Below are 22,883 nucleotides of genomic sequence, written 5' to 3' on the forward strand. Positions count from 1 at the left end.
GTACTATGCAGAACTGGATGTGACTATTGACTTGGTTTGTGTGCTGAAGTTCCACTATACATATTGCTGATTGCACTACAAAATATCTTTTATCCACAAAAAACTTAATACATTTTTATTATATTCCAACGTGACTGCAAGTAATAGTTAAATAAGATTTCAATAGAAATTTTTGGTATGAAAAAGCAAAGTAATATTTCAGTTGAAATTTTTGCTATGAAAATTTTAAAATCTGAAAAGCCCAAGTACATAAAATCATGATAAAAATCATGTTACTTTGTATAATTAATTATCTGTACTAATGAAACTCAGTTGTTGAGCGACATACTGATATTGAGCATGCTAATTGCAATTTAATTTTATTCAATCCATCATCTAATTACAATATTGATTCAAGTGACAGTATCTGAAATGAAAATAATTTGAGTAGCAATAGATTTTTTTAAATGTTCACAAGAAAAAGCTAGCACATATGTCCCAACAATTCACAAACAAGGTAAAAACTAGTTTTTTTTTTCTCAAGGTTTTTTACCTTGTGAATTTTTGGGACGCATGCGCATATATTGCAAGACAGCAAACATTTCCCTGGTCTCCGATTTACCCTTTTTTGTCATTTAGGCAATTTTCTCTGCTTCATGCTCCCAAGACAGCTTAACCAAATGTCCTAAATTATGGGGTAAATTGCACAAGTTAAGTTTGCGTAACTGTAAGCATCACATTAAAGATTTACTGAAAAACTACTGAGCAGTAAGTGCTAGAAGTTAACGAATACTGTCCTACCAATGTGAATTCTTGGATGATGCTAAAAGATTGGGTACTGCGCTCTTGCTGAGACTGCACAACCTGCATTCTGCTCATTTTGGTCAAGTCTAAGTATCATGTCTAAGACCAAGCTTTATTGAGAGAAACTGAAGTATTCAACTAAAAACTTGAGTGAAGACATTCACAGGCACAGAACAATTAAATATATATTTACTCATTTTGTAAAGTAGGCATTTTTATTTGTAATTTTAATTCTTTATTTTTGATATCAGAAATTTAAGAATTTGTTAAAAATAACTTGACTAATGTTTTTCAGAAAGCATTCTGGGTAATTTATGGGACCCCTATGGCTAGATCTGAGTTTCAATTTTGAATCCAATTTGCACAATATGTTTTGATTATAAACTCGCAGCAATTATGCATCACAGTGTGACACCTTTAGCATTCAGGATACTTGCTGCGTACTTTTTTTTTAAAATGTTTTTTATTGAGTTTTTATATTTTATATTGAACAAATAACAAATTATTAGAGAGAAAAAAAAACACGCAAAAATTAACATGTATATTTACAGGTAAGCATCTTCGTAATAACAACTGTGGCCGCCCCCTTTAGCCGGCTTACATATTTTACATTCCCCAATACGGCCGAGGCACATGTTTATAGGCATTTATTTACAGTTTGGTTTTGGGCCTTAGCTAGCCATCAAACCCCCATAACGAACCCCCCCCCCCCCCCCGGGCTACCTTCCCCTGATTCCCGTCCAATTTCCCCTGATTCTTGGCCACCCGACTATTCTTCCTCTTGTACGTTGGCTACAAACAGGTCCCGGAACAATTGCATGAATGGCTCCCACGTTCTGTGGAAGCCGTCGTCCGACCCTCGGATGGCGAATTTGATTTTCTCCATTTGGAGAGATTCCGAGAGGTCGGACAGCCAGTCTGCAGCTCTGGGCAGTGCTGCTGACCGGCAGCCAAACAGGATTCTACGGCGGGCGATCAGGGAGGCAAAGGCAAGGGCGTCCGCCCTCCCCAGGAATAGATCTGGCTGGTCTGAAACCCCGAAGACCGCCACTATCGGGCATGGCTCCACCCTCACCCCCACCACTTTGGACATAGCCTCGAAGAAGGCTGTCTAGTACTCCACAAGTCTAGGGCAAGACCAGAACATGTGGGCGTGGTTGGCCGGGCCTCTTTGGCACCGTTCACATCTGTCCTCCACCTCCGGGAAGAACCTACTCATACGGTTTCTTGTTAAGTGGGCTCTATGTACCACTTTTAGTTGCGTCAGGCTGAGCCTTGCGCACGTGGAGGTGGGGTTGACCCTATGCAGTGCTTCACTCCAGAGTCCCCACCCTATCTCAATCCCCAGGTCGTCCTCCCATTTCATTCTTGTTGCGTCCAGTACGGTGTCGTCCCTTTCTACCAGTCGGTCATACATGTCGCTACAGTTCCCTTTCTCTAGGATACTTGCGTCCAGTAGGTCTTCCAGTAGTGTTTCTCGTGGCGGTTGTGGGTACGTCCTTGTCTCCTTTCGTAGGAAGTTTTTGAGCTGCAGGTACCGTAGCTCGTTCCCCCCCCAGCTAGCCGAAATTTCCCTGTCAGTTCGTCCAGTGTTGCGATCCTGTCGTCCATGTATAGGTCCCTGATTGTCAGTGTCCCCCCCGTCCTGCCTCCACCTTTTGAAGGTGGCGTCAGTCAGTGCTGGTGTGAACCTATGGTTGTTGCAGATGGGAGCCTTGTCCGACATTTTGGTCAGGCCAAATTGCTGCTGCAGTTGGTTCCAGGATTGGAGGGTGGCTGTCACCACTGGGCTGCTGGAGTGTTTTTTGGGTGGGGATGGGAGTGCTGCCGTGGCGAGGGCCCGGAGGGAGGTCCCCATGCAGGAGGCCTCCTCCACACGCACCCACTCAGCTTCTGGCTCCTGGATCCATCCCCTTACTCGCTCGGCTGTTGCCGCCCAGTGGTAGAATTGTAGATTCGGGAGGGCTACCCCCCCCCCTGGATTTTGTTTTTTGTAGGACCTTCTTTGGGATCCTAGCATTTTTACCCCCCGATACGAACGCCATGATAAGTTTGTCCAGCACTTTGAAAAAGGCCTTGGGGATGTAGATCGGAATGGATCTAAACGGGAAGAGGAACCTGGGCAGTACGTTCATTTTGATCGTCTGGACGTCTGGACTCTCCCCGCGAGGGAGAGTGGGAGTGTATTCCATCTTTGCAGGTCCTTTTTTACTTCCTCCGTCAGGCTGGTGAGGTTCCATTTGTGGATCCCTTTCAAGTCATGGGCTATTTGGATCCCCAGGTAGCGGAATTTGTGTCAGGCTTGTTTGAACGGAATGCTCCCCCCCCCCCCCCCCCCCCCCCCCCCCCCCCCCCTTGCGTGCGGGTGTACTGGGAAGATCTCGCTTTTGCTCATGTTGAGTTTGTAGCCCGAGAAGGCTCCAAACTCTTTCAGGAGCGCGATGATTCCGTCCATGCTGCTTTGTGGGTCCGAGATGTAGAGGAGCAGATCATCTGCATAGAGTGAGACTCTGTGCTCTCTGCCTCCCCTTCGGATCCCCCTCCAATTTTTTGCTGCCCTGAGCGCGATTGCTAGCGGTTCGATTGCTAGTGCGAACAGCAGCGGGGACAGTGGGCATCCTTGTCTGGTGCCCCTGTGCAGCTGGAAGTATTGGGAGTTGGTATTGTTGGTCCGTAACTTGCTGAGTACTTAAGTAACACTTAATGCAGATACTTAGAAGAAGTTTCAAGGAAATGTGCTCCCCACATATTAAATTTCACATACAAATAAATATCATCATTAATTTTTCATGGGTTGAGTGTGTCCTTGGCAAGGCCAGCATTTGTTGCCCATTCCTAATTGCTCTCGAAAAGGTGGTGCGGAACCACCTTTAAACTGCTACAATCCATCTGGTGTAGGTACACACATGTTGCTGCTAGGAAGGGAATTTCAGGTTTTTGATGCAGTGACAGTGAAGGAAAGGAGATATGCTTCCACGTTAGGATGCTGTACGGCTTGGAAGGAAGGTGGTGGTGTTCGTATGCATCAGTTGCCCTTGTTCTTCAAGGTGAGTAGGGTTGTGGGTTTAGAAGGTGCTGTCTGTGGGGGCTTGGCATCTTGTAAATGGCACACACTACTGCCACGGACCATTGGTGGATGAGTAAATGTTTTAAGGTTGATGGTGTGTTGATCAACCCAGCTGCTTTTCCTTGGATGATGTCAAGCTTCTTTAGTGTTATTGGATGACACTCATCCAGGCAAGTGAAGATTAATCTATCTAATCCTGACTTGTGCCTTGTAGATCACGGGCAGGCTTTGGGGAAATCAGGAGATGGGCCTCTGACCTCTTGTAGTCAGTATTTCCATGGCTGGTTAAGCTCAATAATAAGACGTTGATGGTGAGGGATTCAACGATGGTAATGCTCAATGGGAGGTACATTCTCTCTTGTTGGAGATGGTCACTGCCTACCACTTTTGTGGCACGAATGTTACTTGCTATTTAACAGTCCAAACCTGAATGTTTTCCGGGACTTAATGCATGTGTACAGGGGCTGCTTCAGTATCTGAGGAGTACACTGAATAATCAGTGAAAAAGCCCACTCCAGACCTTATGATGGAGGGAAGGTCATTGAATCAGATGAAGATGGTTGAGTCAAGTATCTATTTGATTTCACCATCTATTTAATTCATTGGTGTATGAGTAAAGGTAGGATAAACGTGGTCTTTTCACAGGCCAATTATGAAATGAAAAAATGAAAATCGCTTATTGTCACAAGTTGGCTTCAATGAAGTTACTGTGAAAAGCCCCTAGTTGCCACATTCCGGCGCCTGTTCGGGGAGGCTGGTAAGAGGTGACATGGAGATCTATGATATCTGAAAAAATGTATTTTGAAACCGCGATCAAGACTTGAAATTGAGGTACAAGCTTGGGAATCTTTGCAGAAATGGTTAGCTTAATTGATGGAGGACTATGGGATTTTTCTGAATGTGCAAGCATAGCTGGGCAGTTTTACTCTTGCAGAAAATCATTTTTCAAATACATATCCTTGGCCTGCGCAATGCATATAATTAACCAAATGCAAGTGTATAGGTTTAAAAATAAATTTTAGAGAGAAATAAAGCTGTATGATATTTGCATTTTGCATTGATGTAGTTTATAATTACTATACTGTCAACCAGTTAGAATCGTAACACTTTCTGTAATATGCTGCTGTGATTCCTAAGCAGTTGATTACTATCTCAGCTAGTTGCTCTGTTCAAGCTAGCAGGACAACCTTCTGATCAGGCTAATGTTTAAAGTAAGTCTTAATGTGATGTATCATCGTATGCATTATATTCTCAAGTTAATTTTAAAGTAGCATCTTTGAAATTCCCAACTTGCCTTTTGGTATCTCAATGTGCTTTGTTCTTCACAAATGATTCTTCTCCATTTCGGTTGGTCACATACCAGGATCTCCCATGAGTTGGCAGGTATATTTGATCTCAGCAGAGAAGTTTTGAAGCATTTTTTTTGTCCTCATAGGCTCTCCTGACACGGCTGTATTCCGAGTCGAGTCTTTTGGGAGTCTTGTGTCAGCTATATAAATGACATCTCCCACCCAGTAGATTAATTCATGCCTTAGTGCTGGGCAATTTGGCTTGGTGAAGGATGCTCCTATTGGACTGCCTTTCTTGGCAATGGATTTTGATAATCTTGTGAAGGTACTATTGCTGGTGCTTTAGTGCTTTGAGTCGTCAAAAGCCTCTGAAGCACTTAATAGCATGGCAAACACTGTTACCTAGTAAATCGTAATATTAGTCTTGACCTTATGAAAGCTTTTGACTCTCTCAACCATGAAGGCATGTAGTATTCTCCTTCAATTTTGTTCCCTGTAGAAATTTGTCATCGATATTTGACTGTTCTGTGATGAGACGCAAGCTGTGAACCTCATCAGCAGAACCATCACAATTAGTCAAAGAGGGCTGTGTAATTGTGCTAACCCTCCTCTTCACTTTCCTCACTGCAATGCAAATTACTCAGCAAATTACGCACAGGCATTGTGATAATCCACAGAACAGATAGAAAACTGTTCAACTTACAGTTTCAATCCAAAGCCAAAATCACTGCAACTTCAGTCATAGACCTTTATTTGTGAATTTACGCAGAAACTGAGCTCCAGGTCTTTGATTCCTTTTCCAAAGCATATAAAGATATGATCATATGAAATAGGTTCAAGGTAGGCCATTCAGCTTTTGAGCCTTAATCATGAACAGTTAGTTACTAAGGCACTCAGTGACTTCCCCGTCCAGCACTGTGATGTTTGCTTCGACTCCAAATTTTTTGAACGTAACCCTTGATTTAACAATCACAAATAAATGGTCAGTTATTTTCTCTCTCCACAGTTGCTGCCAAACGTTCTGAGTTTTTCCAGCATTTTCCACTTTTGTTTCAGTTGTTACTGTTAGAATAATATTTTTAATTGTGAAGTAAATTGAATGGTAGTAGTGGAAAGAGGATTGTAATATTACTGAAATGAAAAGCAAGCATTTGATTTAAATTGAGCACTTCAATTTACAAAACTGTAAAATCTGAGATATTTCACCGGACAATAGTGGGGTTTTGGAGCGGCGGGTTGTCAGTTGTCCAGTTTTGAAATGATCTATATTGTCGCATCTGAGAATTGTATTTACTTCAGACCTACCTTTAAATCAATGTGCCAAACTTCCTAATTCTGAAATAGCTCAGGTATCAGTTGAATGAAATGATCTAAATTTAGAAAAGATTCACGCTTTTGTTCACTATGGATGAAAATGACCTGTGCTGCAGCTTCAGGTGTGTACTTTAGTGTTGGGGGATATAAATAGTGGAACAATGATGGTGCAGTGCAGCAAGCTGAATTTGTTTATGGAGAGAGATAGAATTTCATTGCCACAAATTTCAGCAGAGCAACTTCCTAGTTTCATTTTAGCCATTAGGGAGAAAATACACATCTCCTGACACCCGATCACAAATAGTGCTAGAAATCTGGGAAAAGGCCACCTGTGCTCAGTTGGGGATGTTGCATGTCCTGGGGAAGAGGAAAAAATTATAAATGGTTATTAAGTGCTCAAACAAGTGATTTTACTGAGCATAAACTTATGAGATGCATTTGTTTAGAGCCGTGATCTTGCGATTCTGTTTCATCTTGTAGAGAATATTTTTTGCTGAGCCCCATAAAGCACATGTCACTCTTCATTCTTGTTTGATTCACCTCCTCCTTTGGACTGTGAAGTAAAGCTAACTGGTTCACTCTATTTTGGATGGGAAGTACTACTGCTATTTTAACCTACTGCTGGTCTCCTTGAAAATATTTGAATTTTTTCTACTAGCTGGCTGATTCAAATAAAGTTCAGTTCCGTTGTTGGCCATCAAGGATGAATATGCATTTATTTGATTTTAATTAAATAAAACTTGTTTTTCTGGTTCCAGGAGCTGTTCAACTTCTATCATGCTCTTATTAGTCAACAACACAATCTAATCATCTGATAGATCTTTGGACACTTTTTCATATGAAGAGTCTTTGGCGTTAGCAGGCAGCTTGTTGGTTTCTGATTTACGTGTACACATAGCTTCGCATTTTAGTTATGTTAGTATTTATATTTGATCATCATACATATTTATTCTTTAAATTCCAAGTAGTTTCAATTCAAAGTTCAATCCTAAATGTCAGTTCCCCATCTATGTAAAATATAGATAATATTTTGGAAAATAGCTGCTGTACTAGTATATTGGGCATTTTGTATGTCATAACTTGCTATTAACTGCTTTAATTTTTTTTCAGGCGGTATGCCAATGTTTATCGACTATACCTTCCAGAATCCAGTGCTGTGACATCTTACAAAACGCCATCTGTAAACATCTAGTAAGTCCAGTAACTGGATGAATTGTTCCTGATGGATCACTGTTTTGGATGAGGGGACTGTTGACATGGGTAGGGCACATCATGAGCTTTGACGACATGCTCGGCCAGAGAGAACAGATATAGATCAGGATGGTGCAGTATGCCAAGACAACAATTCAGTGCAATGTTGAATATTACTCGCATCTGACTGTCCCACTCCCAAGTTCATAACCCCTGACTTACTGCTGGAGGAAAGAAGATCGTTGAGGCTAGACACTTCTTAAAAGGGCAAAAGAAGTCTGTCATAAACTTAATCCGTTGCCAAAGACTAAAGATGAAAGCCAGAGCAAAGAGGGATACTCAAAAAAAAAAAAAAAAAAAAAATGTTGTGTTCTGAACTAGTCTTCATCACCTACAGGAGTTTGTTCAGGCACTTTTCAACTTTTACCCCTTATTAGCCTTGGAACTTTGATATCCTGTGAGCTATTTTAATATCTCACAGGAGACTATATGGCAAATAGGAGGCAAGGAATCCTTTAGTGTGATGCATGAGGAATCATAACTGTATGAAACGGTGAATTGGCCAACTGTTATTTTCCTGTCCAGCATTTCAGATGTTCGCTGGTTTTAACCTGAAATATGTGTATTTAACAGTCAGAAACCAAAGAATATTCTGAGAATTGAGCTTTCCAAATTGGAGAGGTTGGAGACTGGCAGAAGTGAAGAACCTTCAAGGCAGTGAAGAAGATGGGACTATGGGGATGGAAACTATAAAGAACAGGAAAATAAATTCTAGGGCATGCAATAAATTCTTGATGGGGAAAAATTGCAACCAAAACGTACTGAAAATTCAATTGGGATAAATAAAAAGAACAAAATGATCAGTGAAATTATGAAAAAAGACTTGAAGTATAATACAACATGGGCATAATATTTCAAGGTGATAGGCTTGTTTTTGCCTTTTTAACAAGTGAAATTGTGTCCATTGATATCTTCTAGCTAAATAACCTTATTGAGCAATAGTATTGTGATGTAAGAATTTCAGATATACTGTATTATATGTATTTGGTGCAGTAAGGATTAAAAGCCTGGGTTAGTGTGTGTATGACTACTGCAGTAGTGTTTTTAAAAATCCTGGTTTGCAAGACAGCTAGGCCTTTTGGGAGCCAGAGTTGCATTTAAAGCATTGTAAAAGTTTGGGCTAAGGGCTTTTTGTTTATATTGAGTGTTTCCTGCGGAGTAGTTAATTAGAGACATTGGACAGGATTCTCTGATTTTGAGGCTATGTCCTGAGCATGTATCTCGTCTTCCGACCAAAAAGTCCGGGCTACCCCCGCACTGATGGTCCACTCGGTGGGGGGCTAGCAGCCACGCCACTTAAAGCCGCCTGCTTTACCTGCAGATACAGGCGGAGAATTGGTGGGTCCATGACCGCGCATGCGCACGGCAGCGACCTGCAGTGTTGGGAAGTCGGCTTATCAGGGGAGGGCCTCGGGTGATGTCCTGAGGTCGTCCCAACGGCGTGCTGTGTACTCAGCAATCACACCATTTTTGAGGGGGCAGAGCATCCGACAAACGGCGCCGACCCAATTTCGGCGGGAAAAAAAAATGGATTCTCCAGCCAATCACCGAACGCGGTTTGGCGCCGGCAACCAAGAATCCAGCCCAGATGGGCAGCACGGTGGCCTAGTGGTTAGCACAACCGCCTCACGGCGCTGAGGTCCCAGGTTCGATCCCGGCTCTGGGTCACTGTCTGCGTGGGTTTCGCCCCCACAACCCAAAAATGTGCAGAGTAGGTGGATTGGCCACGCTAAATTGCCCCTTAATTGGAAAAAATAATTGGGTAATCTAAATTTATAAAAAAAAAGAATCCAGCCCATTGTGTGCAGTTAGTAACATGATGTAGTTAATGGGAGGAGCCAGAGGTTGAAGCAGGCAGGTGTTGAGGTTCAGAGTTTTAGTTTGTGGCTGGAAGGCAAGATGAAATGTTGATGAAGAAATATAGCCATAAATTCTGCATTGTTCTGACAGTGTTCAAATCTATCTTTTTAAACAGTCTCAAAATACACCTCTACAGCGAGTATTCCTGAGTGCTAACTGTGTTTAAAAGTGTTTTAGGTTCTTAGATGGTTTAATAATAATAATCTTTATTGTCACAAATAGGCTTACATTAACACTGCAATGAAGTTATTGTGAAAAGCCCCCAGTCGCCAAATTCCGGTGCCTGTTCGAGTACACAAGAGAGAGAATTCAGAATGTCCAAATTTTTGTTCTTTGACAAAAAAATTAAAGATGGCAGTTAAGGATTATTGTGTCACCGTATTAATTATTGATTAACATTGGTTTAAGGGGTAATTCTAAGCTATTATCTTGCGTGATGTTTAAATATATTTTAATACTCTGTTAGTAATGACGTTTATTTTAATATACCATTTCCCTATTTTGTATGAATCACTCCTGAAGCAAGGTATGCTTTCCTCACAGTCTTACAAAATTAAAATAAAAGATTTGGGGTTTCTGTCCAGTTTTCTAGACACTGTTGGGGTTTGGTCCAGGATCATAATATCATAATAAATTAATTGTACAATATATAAAAGGTAAGAGAGAGGCAAGAAAGGACATTTGGCCACTGGAAAATGAGGCTGGAAAAGGAGTAGTAGGGAACAAAGAAATGGCAGAGAAACAGAATAGGTACTTTGCATCAGTCTTCACGGTGGAAGACGCTGAAGGTAAGCATGCAGGTGCAGCAGGCGATAAAGAAGGCTAATGGTATGTTGGCCTTCATTGCGAGAGGTTTCGAGTGTGGAAGCAGGGATGTGTTGCTGCAATTGTACAGGGCCTTGGTGAGGCCACACTTGGAGTATTGTGTGCAGTTTTGGTCTCCTTCTCTGAGGAAGGATGTTCTTGCTCTTGAGGGAATACAGCGAAGGTTTATCAGACTGATTGCAGGGATGGCGGGACTGTCATATGAGGGGAGATTGACTAGGTTAGGATTGTTCTCGCTGGGGTTCTGACGAATGAGAGGGGATCTCATAGAGACTTATGAAATTCTAACATGACTAGTCAGGGTAGATGCAGGGAAGATGTTTCCAATGATCGGTGTATCCAGAACCAGGGGTCACAGTCTGAGGATTCAGGGTAAACCATTTCGGACAGAGATGAGGAGACATTTCTACACTTTCATGGCATTCAAAAATATCTACTATCCATGCTACTTATTTACAAATTTGATGTCCATGGTTGTTACCAAACAGAAAATTTTGATCTGTAAATTATTTTGAGGTTATGGGTGTTATTCTTATGTCTTGTAATTTGGATTTCAACTTATTGCTAAATTGTATTGCAAGTTGGGGTTTTGATTGTTGAATAGAGCGAGATTCTGCTGCAAAAGATGTAGGAGAGAGATTGGATCAAATCATACATGATTTCAATCTAGTTTTAATAAATATACGAAATGAACATGAAATCTTGCCCATATCCCGAACAGTAAAATAATAAAAATAAGGCACCTTTATGTTAAAACAGTAGATAACACAAGAGTTTATCTGTCCAGCATATGCAGTTGCTATCCAATTACTCTACTGTCATTACACACCCCTATTATCCACCGGCTTCAAATACTTATTGATTTATTTTTCTCTGCTGGTCTCCATCTCAATTTCATCATTTACTCCTAATTCTTGTGTTCATATGTATGTTTGTAATTTCCTGTGGCAAGGTGTTCTGTTCTTCAGACTAAGGCAATATATCCGTAGTGCTCTCTTCACTACCTTAGCGCCAGTTTAAATTTATGAACCTGTTAATTGACTCTTCAGCCAAGGGCATAGTCTTTCCTTTTTGTCTCAATCAATTTTTTAAAAATTAAGAAATTGCTTTTTAACCATCCCCACTCCAATGGGAGTGGCTCCAATTTTTAAAATCTTTCTTCAACCATTATTTCCCATTCCTGACATCTTGCCTCTTTATTTACTGACCCTCTTTCTCACTTAATATATGTAAAAAAAATAGATCGAGGTAGCAGCTTATTAAAAAACTTCCAAATTATGTGTTTATGCCTACTCGTGCGAGCTTCTAGTCTAAAATAAGGTGCAGCTGATTCATATTTGTTACAAGCAACCTAAGATCAGTAGAAGTGCTTTGCAAGTTATTTTAACTGATAAGGTTATCAGTACAATTTTCAGCATAGTCTTTGTGTCAATTAGTGATTTTGAAATAGAAATGAAATGAAAAGGATTCTTTTTATAAAACTTGCATTTATTCTTGACCTTTTGAAAATAGAGTAATGGCCAAGGCAGTGATTAAGCAAACACGTGTGCCTATTTTTAGACTGAGCAATAAATAAGTGCCCATTGAGTTGCAGAAGTAACCGCATGCACTTCTGAATGCTTCTGAAACAAGCTGATTTTTTAAGCTTTGAACTGTAGTCAATAAGTTATGTAATGCCACTGTTTTATTGAAATATGGATTACAGGCAGAACAATTCACTTAGAGTGAAGAAATAAATTAAATCTGTTTTACCACAAGGAATCACCAGTTTTTACTTTTACTAATTTTGGGGGGATTGAATTCTATGATTCTGTCTGGCTTTATTTTACCGATGACAAAACCTGTGCCTTCTAAACTACGTAAGTAAGTTGCTGCCCCCAGAAATCAGGCTCACTGATTTGCAATGATTGAATAATTCACACACCACTCTTATTTCATGATTCTTTTGGGAGAGTTTTTTAAAACCAGGATTGTGGACAATTCTGTTGTGAAATCGGTGACTTTAGTTATGAGAGAGAGATGTATGTCTATAATGCAAGTTCCTTGAAATAATATAACAATTCGCTGTGCAATATCTGTGAAAGAGTGAAGATAGAAATGGAAAAGGCTGGCTTGAACTAAAGGTTTACATGTCTCCTATTGTTTTTTTTTAAATTTAGAGTACCCAATTAATTTTTTTCCAATTAAGGGGCAATTTAGCGTGGCCAATCTACCTAGCCTGCACATCTTTGGGTTTGTGGGGGTGAAACCCATGCAAACACGGGGAGAATGTGCAAACTCCGCACGGACAGTGACCCAGAGCCGGGATCGAACCTGGGACCTTGGCGCCGTGAGGCCGCAGTGTTAACCCACTGCTCCACCATGCTGCCCTCATGTCTCCTATTGTGAAGACAGATACAAAAATACTTGTTCAAAATCTCTGCCATTTCCTTTTTTCCCATTATTAATTTCCCAGTCTCACCCTCTAAGAGACCAATGCTCACATTAGCTTGTGTTTTTTAAAAAAAATAATTGTAGGAGCTTTTAGAGTCTGTTTTTACATTTCTTGCTAGTTTTCTCTCATACTCCAAATTTTGTTGGCGTTATTCTTTGCCGATTTCTAAAATGTTCCCAATCCTCTGGCCTACTATTAGTCTTTGCAGCATTATGCGTCTTTTATATCAGTTTGATACTGTCCTTAAATTCCTTAGTTAGCAATGGCAGATAGATACTTCTGGAGTCTTTCATCCTCAATTTAATAAATCTTTGGGCGTTATGAAATAACTCCTTAAAGGTGTGCCATGGCTTTTGCACCGTCAAACCTTTTAACCTGTTTTTGCATTCCACTTAGCCAACTCTGTCTTCATATCCTTGTAAGTGCTTGTATTTAAGTTTAATTCACTCGTTTCAGACCAGATTTCACGCCCTCCAGCTGAATGTGGAATTATAACTTGCTTTTGCTCTTACCTCGAGGACCCTTTACTATGAGGGTATTCATTAATCCTGACTCAGTGCACATTGCCACCTCGAATTTACTCTGTTTCCTAGTTCTAGAACATATTGCTTAAATAAACTGTCCTAAGTACACACTAGAGCTCATCCGCAGGCTACCGTTATCAATTCAGTAGTTCCTACAATGCATCTTGTAGATAATATACACCTCTACCACTGTGCATCATTGGTGGAGGCAGTGAATGTTTGTGGATGGGGTACCAATCAAGCAAGCTGCTTTGTCCTAGATGGTGTTGAGCTTTGAGTGTTGTTGGAGCTGCAAGTGGAGAGTATTCCATCACACTCTTGACTTGTGCCTTCTAGATGATGGACAAGCTTTGGGAAGTCAGGAGGTGAGTTACTCACCAAAATATTCTGATTCTCTCTGCTCTTGTAGCCACTGTATTCATATGGCTGGTCCAGTTCAGTTTTGTGATCACTGTTGATAGTGGGGGAATTCAGCGATGGTAATAATAATCTTTATTGTCACAAGTAGGCTTACATTAACACTGCAATGAGTTTACTGTGAAAAGCCCCTAGTTGCCACGTTCCGGCACCTGTTCGGGCACACAGGGAGAATTCAGAATGTCAAAATTACCTAACAGCATGTCTTTCGGGATGTGCGATTGTCCACCATCAAGAAGGCACAAGTCCCAGGCCCAACCATAAACTTGCTCCGCCATTCAATCAGATCATTGCTGATGATTGCACGATGTTCATCATTATTTGCCACTCAGATACTGAAGCAGTCCTTGTCCACATGCAACAAGAGCTTGACCAAAAAAAAAAGAAGACTGCTTACCTTCTGAAGGGCATTTAGGAATGGGCAATAAATGCTGGCTCAACCAGTGATATACTCATCCCTTGAATTAATAAAAAAATGTCCAATCTATATAAAAATTTAAATCTTCCACTTTTCCTCCAAGTCCCCATTAATTCTTGGTTTATACTCTGTTCTCTGGTGTAGCTATTCTCAGGATTCTATTAACCACTGCCATCAGTGACTTCTTTCTGTTACAATTTCTTTTATCCACCCAAACTGATTCTACATCTTGATTCTCCAAACCAAGATACTTGCTCACTACATACTGATCTCATCCCTTATTATTTATTTATTTTTTTTTTTTTTTAAATTTAGATTACCCAATTATTTTTTCCAATTAAGGGGCAATTTAGTGTGGCCAATCCACCTACTCTGCACATTTTTGGGTTGTGGGGGCGAAACCCACGCAGACACGGGGAGAATGCAAACTCCACACAGACAGTGACCCAGGGCCGGGATTCGAACCTGGGACCTCAGCGCCGTGAGGCGGTTGTGCTAACCACTAGGCCACCGTGCTGCCCCATCTCATCCCTTATTAATAGAGTTACCCCACCACCTTTTGCTTCTTCTTATACCACTGAAATGTCAAATAATGTTGAATATTTACGTTGCAACTCTGAATTTTTTTATGTGTGCTCTTAATTATCACATCTTGTTACGAATATTGTGAGCATTCAGTTAAAGAACCTATCTTTAATTCTATCTTTTGACCATCTATGTCCCTTTCTGACACACTCTATCATTACCCCCATTTCTACCTGATCTCCCCTCACATGAACATCCCTCCCCAATTATTTAGTGTAAATGTAATTATTTAATTTTGCCCTCTTGATATGAACCCTGTTGATGTTAAATGTGAGGGTATTCCAAATATCTGAAGGGAAACTTGGAACACTGGTTCTTTAGTGTTTATTGTGCAGTTTGGTAGACTGTGAGAGAAGTGATGTAAACCAGTTAGAAAAGTTCCGGTCATGTTGTAATCATTCAAAAAAAAAGTTTATGAAATTGTGAAACACAATAAGAAAGGCAGCAATACAGAAGCAAAAAAGATACTTGAATACAATAATGGCAACACACCCAATATACTTCAATTAACCACGTTTGAAATCTCTCTACTTTCCTCAACTCTGAGAATTTACCTCCCCAAAGACAATATCCCATAGGAGCCAAAATCCAACAATAATTACCATGCAAAACCTGTATCTTTCTTTTTGGAAATTTTCTGCTGGTTTTGAGTAGCAAGACCTGGGTTTAAACAGCTGCGTCCAGGAAAAGTCTCATTTTGGGAGAGAGCTCTGCTTCCAACTGGGTGTGACTGTAATCTTTTTTGTTCATTATAGGACCAATCCTACCACCACTGATGTACCTTTTATTTGTTCCTTTTGATCTCGCCTTATCAGAACAACTTGTCTTTAGAAGTACCTCCTCCTAACATTTCTTACATGAGCTGTCCCTCCTTTAGTGCAACATTCATTCTTATTTCTCCTTTTGAACTTCTACCCTCTGTATCTCTAACTCCTGCAATTCTGTGCCCTATCTGTTCACACCGTTAGGCCAATCCACATATCAAAAGCCCTCAGTGCAGACAAATCCGTATCAATTTACTTTTATCCAGTTCTTTAATCAAATTTTATACCAGCTTCTTGACGCCCTGGTTATACGATGACTGTGCACTGATCCCAGTTCAGGAGAAGGCCCATCCCAATGCTGCAGCTTTCTTTTCCCCCAGTATTGGTGCCAGTGCCTAATTGTTGCCTATTGATGCCTAATGCTACAGAACTGTCAGTTAACCTATATCAGTTAGAAGAATGTAGATAGAAAGAGCACTTATTTTCCTTCCATCATATTTATGATCAGATTGCTGACAAATGTTGGTATTTGAACAAAAGTAATTTTTGCAGAATAATCACATGTTTCATAATATAAACTTATGTTTTGTCACTCCTCAGGTGAGTGTCCATCTCTTGCCGGACAGCACTGCAGGATCAATCTTAAAAGCTGTTGGCCAGCTGATAGATCCAGCCTTTATTCCCAATGAGTGCTTGTTGAATTTCCTTGCCGGGTGTTGCTACAGCCTCCTTCACTTCATATTAACTTTGGAAAGAAACAGCAGAGGAAATGCACAAAAGAGGTAATTGAATTCCTTTTGTGTTTTCTACTCACATTCCTCTCTACTCAAGTTTTTTTTGTCAGCCTAGAAGATGACTTTTCTCGAGCCTTTTTTTTCTGCCTATTAACTTTGTTCTTACTATTGTAAAAGTGTAAAAAAAAAAGTCAGGACTACACAGAGCAATTTAAAAAAAATTATTGTGCACTGGTTTCATTTCACAGCTTGGAACCCAATATTATTTGAGGTTTTTTGGGTAATTGTTAAAGTTTCTGCCTGGTAGGATCTACCTTTTAAGTGAGTGTGCCCAACTAGATTGATTGGAAGAAGTATCACTCGAATTTATATATCATAATACTCCACCATTGAACATTCTATCCTTTGGGTGTGATAAACCAAAGCCATGTCTGTCCTCGCAGTTGGATATAAAACATCTTGTGGCATTTTTTTTGAAGATAAGAAGGACACTTTTCCTGGTGTTTCGGCTAACATGTATCTCACAATCAATGTTATGAAAACAGATTATTTGTTAATTAATCTGATTGCTCTTTGTTGAACCTTCCTCTGCTCAAATTGGCTGCCATCTTTCCCTATATTATCTTAAAGACTACAGTACAAAAGTATATCATTGACTGCAAAGTGTTTTGGAAGGTCCTGAGGTTATTAAAACATATATAGTTTTACTTTCCATAATCAAAAGATAATGGATATAGATTTTTCTTTTGCATACAAGGTGCAATTCTTTGTCACAGACTCGAGCTAAAGCAGAGTCCGTACGTTAATTTAAAGAGGAATTGGATAGCTGCTGGAAAAATGACCAATTCTGGGATATAATCAGGAAAATCAATAGACCAGATGGCGAATGCAGAGGAAAAACACAAGTTTAGATTTGATAGGCTGAAGCACCTGGTTCTGTACTTTAACAATCTGGTTTTGGATGCTGCCAGCATTGGTAGAATTGCCTTATGTTTTACTATTGCAAGATTGCAGTTGAATATGCCAGTCTTACCTGTATCCATTAATATTTTTCTGTTATTATCTACCTGATTTCCTTTTAAATGCTGTGAATGGTTGCTTTAGAAGCTAGTTGTATTCATGTATTTGATATCTGAATAACTATTTGTGTTGAAAAATCTTCCTAATGTCCACTGGTATGTTCCTAGGAGTAGTGATTTGAACTCCTTACTTGTTGAACCATTAATTATTGTAAATTACATTTCACTATTTACTCTGAGACTGTTTCACAATTTAAAAATGTTGTTAGATTCCCCCATTAATCTTGTATACTCCAATAAAGAGGGTCCTAAATTTATTAACATTCTCATCAGAACGATATCCTGCAATCATGACTTTATACTGCGTCCATAATTAGGGGCCCAAATCCGCATGCCATACCCCAGCTACAGCCTGAACATCTCTTTTACAGAGACATATAATTCTTTTTTTTGTGAAAAATATTTTATTGAGGCATTTGTATTATACATTTTAGCAAAATAAGCAACCACACACCAAACCAACAACAACATCCAGCCAACGTGGCTCACATAAACGATTCTGCAACCCCAATTCCCCACCAACCTTTGCCCACTGTACCCAACTCCCCATGCCTCAGGGCAGCACAGTGGCTCAGTGGGTTAGCCCTGCTGCCTCATGGCACCGAGGTCCTAGGTTCGAATTCCGGCCCTGGGTCACTGTCCGTGTGGAGTTTGCACATTCTCCCCGTGTCTGTGTGGGTTTCGCCCCCACAACCTAAAGATGTGCAGGCTAGGTTGATTGGCCACGCTAAATTGCTCCTTAATTGCAAAAAATTAATTGGGTACTTAAATTTTTAAAAAAAAATAATTCTGCCTACCCTTTTTAAATGCCCCCCCCACCAAAACTGCTGACACCTCCAGGCAAACCCTAGCATCGATTCCTTCAGGGTGAACTTGATTTTCTAGAACCGGAGAAATCCCGCCATGTCACTAACCCACACCCCAGACTTTGGGGGCTCCGAGTCCCTCCATGCCAATAAAATCCGTCTCCGGGCTACAAGAGAGGCAAACGCCAAGACTTCGGCCTCTCTCGCCCACTGGACTCCCGGGTCTTATGACACACCAAAAATCGCCACTTCTGGACTTGGATCCACCCTAACCTTCAGTACCTCCGACATGACATCAGCAAACCCTGCCAAAATCCCCTAAACTGACATGCCCAAAACATATGGACATGATTCGCAGGACCCCCTGTGCAGCGCCCACACCTACCCTCCATCCCTTCAAAGAACCTGCTCAACCAGGCCACAGTCATGTATGCCCTGTGGACCACCTTAAATTGTATCAGGCTAAGCCTGGCACACGACGAGGACGCATTGACTCACCTCAGGGCAACCACTCATAACCAACTCCCCGCCCAACTCTTCCTCCCACTTCCGCTTCACCTCCCCTATCGGGGCTCCCTCCCAATCCATAAGATCTTTATATATTTCCGATACCTTCCTCTTCCCCCACTCCTGCTTTTGACACTACCTTATCCTGCAGCCCCTAGGTGGTAGGTGCTGAAAAGTCGATACCTGCCTCCGCACAAAGTCCCTCACCTGCAAGTAGCGAAACCCATTCCCACCAACCAGCTCAAACTCCTCCTCCTCCAATTCTTCCAAACACGGAAAGCCCCCATCTATAAACAGATCCCCAAACCACTCGATCCTCGCCCGTTGCCACCCCCAAAAACCCCAGCCAGCCAGCCCCCGAGCAAACCGATGATTGCCGCATATCGGTACCCACACCGGTGCCCCCTCCAGCCCCATATACTACCGCCACTCTCCTCACACCCTCAGAGCCACCACCACTACCGGGCTTGTGGAGTACCTGGTCGGCGAGAGCGGTAACGGTGCTGTTCGCACTGCCCCTAAGCTCGTATCCTTGCATGAAGCTGCCTTCATCTGCTCCCACAGCTAAATCCCCCCCCCCCCCCCCCCCCCCCCCCCCCCCGGACCCCACTCCAGCAGCACCTTCTTCACCTGCGGGGCTTTATCCACCCACACAAACCCTGAGATCACTGCATTCATTTTTCATTTTTTAAATAAATTTAGAGTACCCAATTATTTTTTTCCCAATTTAAGGGGCAATTTAGCGTGGCCAATCCACCTAACCTGCACATCTTTTTGGGTTGTGGGGCGAAACTCACGCAGACATGGCAAGAATGTGCAAACTCCACACTCAACATGTGACCCTGGGCCGGGATTTGAACCTGGGCCCTCAGCGCCGCAGTCCCAGTGCTAATCACTACGCACAGTGCGGCCCTTAGACTTTCCTGAAAATCACCGTGGGAATGAAGATTGGGAGGCTCCGAAAAGCAAACAAGAACCTTACGAGTTCCGTCATCTTCACCGTCTGAACCCTCCCCTCCAATGACAGCAGGAGCGCATCCCACCTTCTAAACTCCCCCTCATCTGCTCCACAAACCGAGCCAGATTCAGCTTATGCAGCTGCTCCCACCCCCGTGAGACCTGAATGGCACCTCCGCCAATCTCTTCTCCTGCCCCTTCCCCTGATCGGAAAGACCTCACTTTTACCCAATTCAATTGGTGAAAACTGGCTGAATACCTCTAGGATCCCCATAATCCCCCCTTCCAAAAATCGGGTCCGAAATGTACAGTACTAGACCGTCCGTGTAAAGCAACACACTGTGCTCCACTCCACCCCCCACCCCCCATACTATCCCCTGCCAGTCCCTCAGCACCAGCGCCAATGGCTCTAAAGCCAAGGCAAAAAACAGTGGGGAGAGTGGACATCTTTGCCTCGTCCCCCGGTGCAGCCTAAAATAATCTAAGCTCACCGGGTTCGCCCGCACACTCGCCACTGGTGCCTGATACAGCAACCAGATCCAATCCACAAAACCCTGCCCACACTGCCCCAGGACCTCCCACAAATAGTCCCACTCCACCCGATTGAAGGCTTCCTCCGTGTCCATGGCGACCACTACCTCATCTGTCACATATTTAGTAGCCTCCTGATATAAGCCGCCAAATGTCTCCCCTTCACTAAACCATTTCCTCCTCCCCTATCACCCCTGGCACACGGTCCTCAATTCTCGAGGCCAAGATCTTGGCCAATAACTTGGCCTCCACATTTAACAGTGAGATCAGCCTCTGCGACCCACACTGCTCCGGATCCTTATCCCACTTCAAAATCAGGAGATAGAGGCCTGCAACATTGCTGGGGGAACACCCCTCGCTCCCTTGCCTCGTTAAATGCCCATGCCAACAAGGGCCCCAAAACCCCCGAGAACTTTTTGTAAAATTCCACTGGATGGACTTTATGTTGGTATTTAATATCCAAAAGATAACCCCAAATTCCATTTGCCATTTTATGGCTTTTTCCACCTGCAATCACTTGCAGCACTTCACTGATGCCGGGTCAAAATCCTAGAACTCCCTTCTTAACATGACTGTGGGTGTACCAGCACTACATGGTCTGGAATGGTTCAGGAAGGTGGCTCATCAACACCATCTCAAGAGCAACAATGGATGGCCAATAAATGCTTGCATTGCCAACGCTGTCCAAATTCTGTAACAGAAGATGTTTTGAAAAAAGGAAATATTAAAGGGAAAAATCACTTCAAAATAGGAATTGTTACATAATTTGGACATTCCGAATTCTCCCTCTATGTACCCGAACAGGTGCCGGAGTGCGGTGACTACAGTAACTTCATTCAGTGTTAATGTAAGCCTATTTGTGACAATAATAAATATTATTATTATTATTATCACTTGATCCCTTTAGCCCCAGGAGCAATATCTAATTCCTTCTTGAAATTACACAACGTTTTGGCCTCAACTATTTTCTGTGGTAGTGAATTCCACGGATTTACCACTCACTGGGTGACAAAATTTCTCCTCACCTCAGCCCTAAAAGGTTTACCCCTTATCCTCAAACTATGACCCCTAGTTCTAGCCCCCCCCCCCCCCCCCCCCACCATCGGGAATATTCTTTCTGAATCTACCCTGTCTAATCCTGTTAGACTTTTGTAAGTGTCTATGAGATCCCCCCTCACTCTTAAACTCCAATGAATATAATCCTAACTGACTTAGTCTCTCCTGAAATAACAGTCCTGCCATTGCAGGGATTAGCCTGGTAAACCTTCGCTGTACTCCCTCCATAGCAAGAATATCCTTCCTCTGGTAAGGACACCAAAACTGCACACACTACTCCAGATGTGGAATTGCAACAAAACATCTCTATTCCTATACTGAAATCCTCTCGCTGTGAAGGCCAACATATCATTTGCCTTCTTTGCTGCCTGCTGTACCTACGTGCTTACATTCAGAGACTGATGCACAAGGGCACCAAGGTCTCGCTGAGTAGCCACCTCTCTTAGTTTACATGCATTGACAAAATAACCTGCCTTCCTATTTTTGCTCCCAAAGCGGATAACCTCACATTTATCAACATTATACTACATCTGCCATGCATGTGCCCACTCACTCAGCCTGTAAAAATCCCGCTGAAGCATCTCTGCATCCTCCTCGCAGTTCACCCTCTTTCCCAAATTTATATTATCTGCAAATTTGGAGATAATACATTTAGTTCCCTCGTCCAAATCATTAATATATAATGTGAACTGTTGGGTCCTCGCACCATGTGGTACCCCACTAGGCACTGCCTGCCAATCGGAAAAAGACACATTTATTCCAATTTTTTTTTCTGTTTGCTAACCAGCTTTCTATCCATCTCGAGTCACTACCAGTAATTCCATGAACTTTAACTTTACATAGTAATCTGCGATGTGAGACCTTGTCGAAGGTATTCTGAAAGGCTAAATAAACCACATCCGCCTCTCTGGTCAACACTACTAGTTACATCTTCATAGAATTTGAGTAAATTTGTTGAGCACGATTTTCCTTTGGTAAATCCATGCTGACTTTGTCTGATTACACCACTGTTTTCCAAATGCTGTGCTATGAAATCCTTGATAATGAGCTCCAGCAACATCCTCGCTACCGACATTAGGCTCACTGGTCTATAGTTCCTAGTTTTCTCTCTACCTCCCTTTTTGAATTGTGGGGTTATATGAGCTACCCTCCAATCTGTAGGAACCATTTCAGGGTCCAAAGAATTTTGGAAAATAACCACCAATGGATCTACTATTTCTGGGGCCACTTCTTTAAGTACTCTGTGATGAAGATTATCAGACAACCCTGTTAATTTTACCTAAGCCATTAATTTCCGCAGCTCCTCACTAAAACTTGTTTTTCTAAGAACTTTCAGTACATTATTCATGTCTTCCATTGTGAAGACAGAAGCAAAGTACGAATTTAATTCCTCAGCCGGTTCCCTGTTTTGTTCTTTGTTCCCTGTTATGGATTCCCCGTTTCTGACTAAGGGGTCTACATTAGTTTTTATCAATCTTTTTCTCTTTATACATCTATCAAAACTTGTATAGTCAGTTTTTATGTTTCCCGCGAGCTTTCAAATTATATTTTCCCCTTAATCAATCCCTTGGTCTGCCTTTGCTGAATTTTAAACTGTTCACAATCCTTGGGTCTATTGCTTTTTCTTGCTAATTTGTATGCCTCATTTTTAATCTATCTCTCAACCATGGTTTAGCCACCGT

At 41.8% G+C, this 22,883-nt stretch overlaps 1 protein-coding gene across 5 annotated transcripts in view; it reads left to right on the forward strand.

Moving 5' to 3' along the window:
* Window positions 1–22,883, forward strand: part of tex10 (testis expressed 10) — a 152,327-nt gene that overhangs the window by 87,382 nt on the left and 42,062 nt on the right. For all 5 annotated transcript variants that reach the window (XM_038797647.1, XM_038797644.1, XM_038797646.1 and 2 more), the window contains exons 12-13: window positions 7,564–7,644; window positions 16,132–16,313. In XM_038797647.1, coding sequence (XP_038653575.1) covers window positions 7,564–7,644; window positions 16,132–16,313 — 263 coding nt within the window. The remainder of the gene's footprint in view (window positions 1–7,563; window positions 7,645–16,131; window positions 16,314–22,883) is intronic.

Source organism: Scyliorhinus canicula, chromosome 5, assembly GCF_902713615.1.
Source record: "Scyliorhinus canicula chromosome 5, sScyCan1.1, whole genome shotgun sequence".
In the NCBI taxonomy this organism is placed as follows: Eukaryota; Metazoa; Chordata; class Chondrichthyes; order Carcharhiniformes; family Scyliorhinidae; genus Scyliorhinus; species Scyliorhinus canicula.